The following is a 9,264-nucleotide window of genomic DNA, read 5'->3' as shown; positions in this document are numbered from 1 at the left end:
GCTGACAGGCCACAGCTGCCTGCACACCAGCTGTTTTGCACATCTGGAAATTTCTGTGAAGAGGAGTGACTGTGCCCAGCTCACTGCCTGCATGTCAATGTGAATCCTGTCCCCTCCACAGCCCCTTCAAAATGTGCCCCAAGTGCCTGTGAATTGTGCCAGAAAAGGCTGATTGACTGGGCCACGACAGCAACCCAAGGAGATAATGGCTGAGAACAGGCTGTGCCTGAAGATGGCAGCTGGGTGTCCAGCTGCCCAGAGGGACAGCCTGTGCTGCCCAATCACTGGCACCCCTCTGCAGCACAGGTGCTGGTTTGTTTCTTGGTTCCTGTGTTGTATGTGGACATACATAATAAAGTGTTAGAGAAGTTGACTGAGTTGAAGTCTGACACTTGAGCATAGCCTCTCTGCAGAGCAGGAGGTGTCAGAGCTTTTCAGGGCTGGCCTCGGCCCAGGGCAGTAATTAATCACAACAGCCCAGGGTCCCTCGTGTGGCTGTGGTTTTGGATCACCAGCTAGTGTGGCAATGCCACCACAGCCCCAAAAATGCATGTACTTCTTTCCTGATACACAATTCCCACCTCCTGATGCACGGTAATCTCTCCCTGTTTAATAACCCAGATGTATCCAGATCCCCTTACCACTGCTCTGTGAACCTGAGAGCTGGCCATGCCTCTGAAAGATGCTCACATGGAGCACACAGAGCCTCCTGGTTATGTGAGTGCTGGCTGGTTTGTTTACAGGGAAGCTGTTTCCCCCTGTGGCAGGGCTGAGCCTTGCGGTGCAGCTGCTGCCTGACACCAGGAACCAGTCTGCCTGCATACCTGCTCCTGCTCCAGGCCAGCCTCAGCCAGGCCTCACAGCAGCTTCCTGGGTGGACTCCTGGAGAAGGATCCTCCTTTTCATGCTCTGACCCCTTGTACCTCTGCATGACAGATGTATTTCCCCCCAAACAGGTTTCTGCCCACTTGCACTGCAGCTGCCTGAGAGGGGGCAGAAAATACACACACACACACACACTCACACACCCACTCATAAACACAAGAAAACCTGCCATGTCTGCTTGGCTAAAAAATAAATAAATAGGTGGGCCTATCAGCAGGGTCAAAGTAGACAAGTCATCCAACCACAAAGTGCTGATGGACTGGTGAGTAAGATCCTGAACAAATAACCCTGAGCGCTTGTCTTTTTAACTTCTTTTAAGATATCTCCAAGACTAAAAAGAAAAGACTGCATCTAGCATGAATTCATGTGATGGAAAAGCATGTTGAAAAGCCCAGAAAATACCCTTCAAAAGATAACTGAAATGCTTTTCCCCAGCCCACAGATTTATATCTCTTACCCAAAAGATATTAGAAATTTCCAAACATACAGTATATAGTGTATTTTCATGGGTAGCTGATGAGCCCAGAAGGCAAATGATGAGACAGTAACTGAAAAAGTAAAGCTCACTTTAGAAATATGGCATTTAAGAGCAAAAGCTGACTGACCACTGAAAGAAGCCAGCAGGTTTTCCTCCTGCTCATAGCTTCAAGTTGCACATTTGCTCTCTAGCCTGTATCATCCTTCTAATGCCTGACCCATTTTTCCCCTTTGGTTTACATTTTCTGAGTTGTATTTTTTTAATACACTGTAAGTGTTTCAATGAGTGGAGAAAGGCAGTTAGCAGTGAAACAGAGATTTGAAGAAGGTGCAGTAATTAGCTGTGTGGCAGAGCTTTGAGAAATGCCGTCCTGTGTTGATAGCTCATGCTCTGGAGCATGACAAAGAGACTCCTGAGCTATCAGGGATGGTAATGACTGGGCTGTACCCTGGGAAATCTTCACAACAGGTTGATACCAGCCTTATGAATCACTTACTAAAGGTGAATGCCACTGCTGCTCCCTGCCTTTAACTCCAGCGTAACCCATGAAGACACAACTGACTCCAGGAGAAGTAACTTGCAGTTATCTATGTCTCATGTGCTGTTCATTGTACCACAAAGATGACAGGAATGTAAAAATTATTGCAGTTAAAGAGACACTTGGAGCTCTCTAATGGGTGCTGGAGGAGAGGGTCATCTCGCCCCAGCACATGTGCCTGGCACTGCAACTGGCAGCACTGATGAGTCTGCTCAGCTCTGCAGAGCTGATGGGGAAAAGGTGTATTTTAGCTTGTCTTCCTGGAGAGGAAAGAGAGAAAAGGAAGAAGGGCCCTGGCTGGAGAGACATGCACAGAAACTCTGTCATGATGCACCAAGGCTGCCTGCAGCACGGCAGGTGAAGTATTTCTTTGGACAAGAGCACTCATTGTGGTCTCTCATCGCCACACTTAGAGGAATGTATTTATAGTCCTTGAAACCATATGCAAAAAAAGCCACACCCCAGCTGTGAAGCTGGGGTCTCCTCCTGGCACTGCCACTGGGAGAATCCCAACAAACCACTGCAAGCAGAGGCAAGGCTAAGTCATGCTTTAATCACACCTCAGAGTGACAATGCATTGAGGGACCGAGCAGGGCTGGGTCTGACACCATGGGGCAGTGGGGCCAGTGCCCAAGACCCCGTGGCAGCACCAGGCAGGCTCCTCTTCCCACTGCATCCAGCTTCCTGGGCACAATAGACACCACCTCCTTCAGCCTCAGCATCTGAGCCAGGCTGGGAAAGCAGCAGCTGGTTTGATGTCCCTGTGACAGTGCAGCCTACTGGTGTCATGCTGGGACACTCTGGGATCAGCTGCCTTCAGCTCCATCACCATTCCTAGCCCATCCCTCTCTCCCCTCCTCTCTGCTCCTTTCTTCCTGCCCCAAACATGTGGGGCCCAAAGCCAAGGGCAGGTGGGAAAGGGGTGGAGCTAGGGAGACAGCTAGAGGCCACAGCAGTGGTGACTGGGTTGTAAGCTTGTAAGCTCAGATGGAGCGATGCAACTCCCGCTCCTCTTTTGTTGGCAGCTGCTCACTGGGCTGGATGTAGTTGTCCTCGATGAAGCCATCATCATCCTCAGCTTGCAGGTCAGCAGCATCAGTTATGGAATGGCTCCCACAGGAGGCCCTGTCCCAGTTGCTGCTGTCCTCCATGGGGCTGCCTCCGATGGAGCTGATTTCGGGCAGCGGCCGGTGGCGGTAGCTGGCAAAGTTCTTGTGGACAAGCTTGCACTTGGCGGCCAGTGCGATCAGGATGGAGATGCCAACCGCTGCCACCAGGAATCCCAACAGGTATGGCCAGCTCCTTCCCCCCTTCCCGGCAGGCAGTGCAGTGGCTGTGACACAGGAAAGGCACACGGTCAGCCTGTGGCATACCCAGTGCTCCCCATTCTCCAGCCCTGTGCCTGCCTGCAGTGTGCAGCCAGCACTTACATTAGGAGCAATACAGATGCTCTTCACCAAGACCCAGTTACCAAGGGAGTGTGAACACTGAGGGGAAAACTGCCTGACAGCTGGCTGGTACTGCTGCCCACCACTGTGAGTCTGTGCTCCATGTGGCTTCGTGGCACCCATTAACTTTCCTGTCACAAAGCTAGCAAACACCTCCAGGTGTTGGCCACCCTCCCACCGAGCCACTGCACCAGCATGGCCTAGCAGCCTGAGCCTCTGGGGCTGTGGGGCAGAGCAGGGGCTCTCCACCTGCAGCCCCATCTCGCATGACAGAGGACAGGATGGTTCTAGACCTTATGGACACCTCTGAAATCTGCACCACTTACTGTTGTTCTCAGTCACTGTGATCTGCGGTGGTGTGCTGACCTCACGAGCAAACCGCTGCTTAATCTGGCAGCCCAGGTCCTGAGGATCCAGAGCTGTGATCTCCTGGCCCCTCAGCCCCGGGGGCGACACGCAGGTCACCTGCACAGCTGGGAGACAAATGGGCTAAGGTGGGATGGGGGTCTGCACCCATCCCCTCTCCCGTTTAGAGAAGACAATCCCCACTTGCTCCTGGGGTGATGGGATGCGTTCCAAGGTGCTCCTGGCTCTGCCTTACAGACTTGCTGACCCTCAGCATTTTGTAAGGAACAACTAAAGGGAAAATCCCCTGACAAAGGAACTGTTTGGCTCTGATTAGCAGCTCCTTTAAACTGGATACAGACAAATTCATGGATACCCACAGAAACCCCACTGCTCTTACTCAGAGCTGAGCTCAGATGGTTGGAGCCTGACCTGGCTCCAGAGAGGGAGTTGCCAAACCCTCAACAATGAAAATGTGGTCACTCCACAAAGACACATAAAGATGGATTTAGAGACCAAAGTGTGTTTGCAGCCCACTTCCCAGAAGAATGGCCAAATCATCCTGCTGACATTCTTAGAAATCCTCAGTATCCTGCATAACTGCAAGGAAGGGACAGACACATCACCTTTTGGTTTGCTGTCCCTCAAAGGGTAGGACAGAGAGGCACCTCAGACCTTGCCCAGGGGTCAGAGCAAATGGATCAAGCAAGACTCCTATACTCGGGGTTCCTCCTGCCCAACACATCCCCTGCCACCCAGCCCTCTGCTCACCTCGCCTGCGCTGCAGCCACTGCTGCAGAGGGTGCACGCTGCAGTCACAGACCCAGGGGTTCCCTTCCAGATGGACCTGCAGGATTGTCTCCATCAGCTGCAGGCTCCAAGGGCCCACAGAGACCAGCGCGTTGTGCTGCAGGTCCAGGTGGGAAAGAGCCTTCAGTGGCAAAAGGAAAGGGACATCAAGCTCCTGCAAGCTGTTGTTTCTTAGAAGCAGTGTGTGCAAGTTTCCCAGGCCCTTGAAAGTGTCCATGTGGATGTAGGTGATGCCGCAGCTGCTCAGGTCCAGCAGACGCAGCGTCCCAAGGTTGGAGAAGACTGCTGGGCTCAGGGTGAGCTTGGCATTACTGGAGAGGTTGAGAGAGTGCAGGGAAGGGAAATGCTTCAAGAGAGTCCTGTGATGGGGTATGACCAGGGAGTTGAAGGAGAGGTCCAAACTGGTGATGTTTCTTGGAAGGGAACTTGGAGCATGCTGAAGGCTCCTCCCACTGCAGTCGGCCCATCCCTGGGAAAAGAGTGTCTGTCTGAAATCGGCTACCCATGATGGAGAGTGTCTCTACAGAGAGACTCCCCAAGGATTCAAGTGACTTAATTACCCTTGCAGAGTTTTAAAAAAGCAAAGACACACATACATTTAAAAAACACATGAGCTGCCAGATTGGAGTGGGCCTGGATACATGGAGAAAGATGACCAGGACAGCCCAGGACTGAGAGCAGCTGACCAAAACAGTAAAGGAGAAGCATGCAGGGCTGGGGGAAAAATCCAAATGGATGAATGCAAAGCACTGACAGGTTGTCACCCCCCTGTCCTTCCGTACAGTGCAGTTGTCATACAGGGTCAGTTTGCAGAGGGCCTTCCTTTTCCTCCCCTGGATTCCCACTCCACCCCCCTGGGAGCTCTTGTGTGACACGGGGGCATCCTCCCAGCTGGAGAGGGAAGCAGGAGAGCCTTGCCTGTTGCAAGGGCAGACAGGAAGCTGACCAGGCTGCAGAGCTATAGGCACTTGTACCAGTCACCCACGCCAGGAGCAGCTCCCTGGGGCCTGTGCAGGACAATGCACCAATGCTTCCATCCATCCCACGTTCCTGAGGATACATGGTGAGTAGCTTGGCTTACTGCTGGCTGCCTGTGTCAGTATTAGGAAACAAACAGACCAAGGACCATTCGTTGTCCCAAAAGACCAGCAGAGCAGGATGGAAGGATAAGTCAACCCAGATGGATGGATTTTTTTACTTTTTTTTTCACCAGTAAAACAGGGTGCCCCAGCTCAGACAGTTTCAGGGAGCAGTCCCCAGCATGAGTTACTCTTGTCTGGGCTTTAGTGGGAGGGGGTCAAATGTCCAAACTGAAGCTGCCAGAAAGCAGGTCAGCAATTTAAGTTTGGTTGGGCAGGTACAAGCTCCTGCTAAGTGCTGTGTTTGACCTTGCAAACAGAGATGCTGTGCTTTTAGTTTACTGTGGTCCATAGTCCTGGGTTTCCATGTCTGGCTACATTCCAGCTAGCTGGGCTTTCCATTTCTTTCACCTCTCCTTTCATCCTCCTGGCCATCTAAATCTCCTATCAGACCCTGCTGTTCCTACTTGGCAGAGGAACAGATATGCCCTTAAAACAGGGTGCTGAGGACTGGGTTATAATTGGGCGAAGCCACAGGGGCAGCACATGGGTCCTGTTTCCAGGTCAAACACAGTTGAGTTCAGGGAGGCTTTGGAAAACAGTTGAAACCTTTGGGTGGAATAACTGAGAGCTCAGTGGAAAGGTCAGTGGCCCATGACAGCCACTTTCCTCCATTCTCTCAGATCCTGTCTGATGCAGCCAAGCTGCTGGCTGCAGTGCCTGTCTCAGTGGGTTTGCTGTGTTTCCTGCTCCGTGCCAGCTGCTCAGGGATCCTGGCCCCGTGCTGGCCACCACCCTGCCTCCAGTCACTGCATCACCATGCACTGGGAAGGGGAATGAGGGGTTGGGACCTCCTCAGGGATGTGTCTCATGGCTGTTTGCCATGCACCCCTTACAGGCAGCTGTGTTACACCTGCAGCCAAGAGACCTCCAGTGTCAGAATTGCCATGGAGCAGACAATGCTTTGCCAGGCCATGCTCTGGTGAACAGGCAGGACAACATGACACGTTCAGCCCAAGGGAGCAGGACAGCCAGGCTTTGGGCACGGGCAAACCACCCCTGCGGCTGGCGGCCAGTGGCACAGGGCACTCACAATTAACTCCGCCGCTCCCCATGGGTTCTCATCGCTCCTCCTCTCCTGAGCTGTGCAGAGCAGGAGCTGCCCTCAGGCCCTGCTGCCGTGGACAGCCCCGCTGTGGGGCAGGCCCCGGGGCGGGGGCCCTGCCCACCCTCGGCCCTGCTCCCGCCGCAGCCCCACGGCCCCTCACCTGGCGGTCAAGGCTGCAGGGGTGTCCCATCGCCACCGACCAGACGCACAGGAGGCTACAGACCCAGCAGGGCAGGCGGGTAGGAGCCATTTGGCTCCAGGAAGCTTCCGGCCAGAAGAACAGGTCTCGGGGAAAGCCGGGAACCCGCAGAGCCGGCCCTGCCGGGCGAGGTGTGGCCGCACGGCTCAGGGCCCACAGCGAGCCCCCTCAGCGAGCCGGGCCCGCCGACAGCAGCGCCCGGGACCAGCCTGGCCCCCGCCCGGCCCCGCTCCTCCCCGCTCCCGGCCGGTGAAAGGTGGAGGTGCCAGTTACTCATTAACAGCCGCGCCCCGCCGCCTCCCACCCGTGTGTGCGCCCGTGAGCGGGGACAGGGCTGCCCTGGGGCTGCCGGAGCGCCGGCAGGACACTGGGGCTGCGGGGGGCTCCAGGGGGACAGGGAGGACACCTCTGTGGCTTCTGCCCTGAGGGGCCGCTGCAGGAGAGCAGCCTGAGCCCGGTCCACGTGTTGGTCCACACACCTGGGAGCGGGGCACAGAGCTGGGGCTGAGGCAGCAGGAGAGTGTCCTACAGGAAAATAAAAGCCTTGCTGGGATTCCAGCAGAAAGGCGTTTAAAGCATGTAGTAAACTGGCAGATCTCTGGGCCCAGCAGCAGCAGCACCTGTCCGTGAGTGTCCCAGGGGATGGGGGTGCCCCACCACTTTCGGCACCCCCCGTGCAGACCTGCCCCTTATCAGTAGTTTTCCCTGCCAGTCCTGCTGTGGGGTCAGTGAAAGTCTGAGAAATCACGTCAAAGCAGCACCTCATGGGTGTTTGCTGGCACACAAGACCTGCTCCTGTACCCAGGAGTGATGGGATGGTGGAGTGGGCAAGGCTGGCAGAGCCACAGGCCAGGCAGGGAAAGTGCTGGCTGCACCTGCTCCTGGCTTTGCCTCTGCAGCAAGAAGGAGCCCCAAGCTCTCTTCCCTGCTCCCCATTCCCTGGTCTTACGCCTGCTCAAACAACAGGAAGCTGATTGCCAGCAAGAGCATTCTGAGCTGTCGGCAACTGGGACAGGACGGCTCCTCTTCCCCCAGCTGCCAAAGGGCTCCTCCACAGCCACACGTCCCACCCTTTCGTCAGGGAAAGGGCTTCCCAGCAGCCTGTCCTTCATCCTGTGGGCATGAGCTGGATGCCAACGCAGCAGGCAGCTCCTGCTTCCCAGCTGTCTGGGTAGGCTCAGGATGCTCAACTACCCTGCTTCCAGGATGTTATATGCCTGGTGGGAGCAGTCCTTAGCCCAGCCTTGCAGGGCCTCCCCAGGACCCGCTGAGCACATAAAACAAAACAAGCATCCAGAGAAGCAGGGCTAGAAAATGCTGCTGAGGCAGCCCAGTCCATTGGTGGATCTGCAGGGCGTCTGCATTTCCTATCAGGAAACTTATCTGTTTTCTGGCATGTGGTGCCGTGCATTAGAATGTGCAAGTGATAACAAAAAGTGGTATTTTTGTCAGTCTTTGTGTTTGTTTTTTGGGTTTTTTTTAGTCTGTTGTGATTCAGCAAAAAAGCTGAGGTCCATTAAATCAGCAGGTATTCAGGTGCTTGGTGTGTCCTGTGGATTCCATGTTGCAGGAGAGCAAGTGTGGACATCTGCTTCGGCTGTGCTCAGCTGTGCCTATCTCTCTGGTGCCTCCTCTGGAAACAGATAAACTTAAACTGGAGCTGTAAGGTCCTAGCTGGGCATCCCCACAAAACTCCCCAAAAAGGTTTCCTACCCTACCTCCAGCTGAAGGAATCTGCACAGATAGACAGCACAGCTCTTATCCAGGTGCTCCTAGGAAAAAACACACGCAAACAAATCATGTAGGGTCAGATTCCTCAATGGATCCCTGAGATCTCCTGGATATGGCCTGGTGCAGAGAATGATCCCATATGCGGCTCCCGTTCCGCAAAAACTTTGGTGTAAATAATCCCATCTTCAGACAGATCCTCCTGAAAAAGGACATTTCACAGAGTGCACTGTAACTCAGGCTCTGTGAGATGCACTCCCCCACAGCTGCCAGGGAAGCACAGAACGAGTTGCCCATGTAAGCACACAGTTCTGAGCCTGACTGGCCTCTGCATTCTCTACAGCCAGCTTCATTTTCCAGGCAAATGAAGGCAGCTGCACCTGGTGTCCACCTTTTTGAGATCCCCTTCACCCCTCCTGCCGTGGAGTGGCCAGGCAGCTGCACTGTGGGAGCTCCTGCTCACTGCCATCCCTCCCTCAGCATGCCATGGGCACCGTGTGGCCCCAGAGCACTCTAAATAGTCGGAAGCGATGAATGGATTTCCCTTTCCTCTCCATGTGTGCTTTAGATTTTTGGCCGGATACAGCATGGGCTCAGGACACATCAAAATATGAGACTCACTCCCTGGCAGCCCTGGCTTTCACAT

General features: G+C 54.3%; 1 protein-coding gene across 1 annotated transcript; it reads right to left on the bottom strand.

Annotated features, from left to right (window-relative positions):
• Positions 1-2,434: 2,434 nt before the first annotated feature.
• LOC310912970 (leucine-rich repeat-containing protein 19) lies at positions 2,435-7,096 on the bottom strand. The gene is made up of 4 exons (XM_083868008.1): positions 6,852-7,096; positions 4,466-4,973; positions 3,676-3,822; positions 2,435-3,234 (listed from the first exon to the last, which is right to left on the bottom strand). Exons 1-4 carry the CDS (start codon positions 6,939-6,941, stop codon positions 2,885-2,887), a joined length of 1,095 nt encoding a protein of 364 aa, XP_083724134.1. The 5' UTR covers positions 6,942-7,096; the 3' UTR covers positions 2,435-2,884.
• Positions 7,097-9,264: the final 2,168 nt, after the last annotated feature.

Source organism: Zosterops lateralis (genome assembly GCF_965231275.1).
Source record: "Zosterops lateralis genome assembly, chromosome: 9".
Classification (NCBI taxonomy): domain Eukaryota; kingdom Metazoa; phylum Chordata; class Aves; order Passeriformes; family Zosteropidae; genus Zosterops; species Zosterops lateralis.
This window is presented reverse-complemented; position numbering and strand designations above follow the sequence as displayed.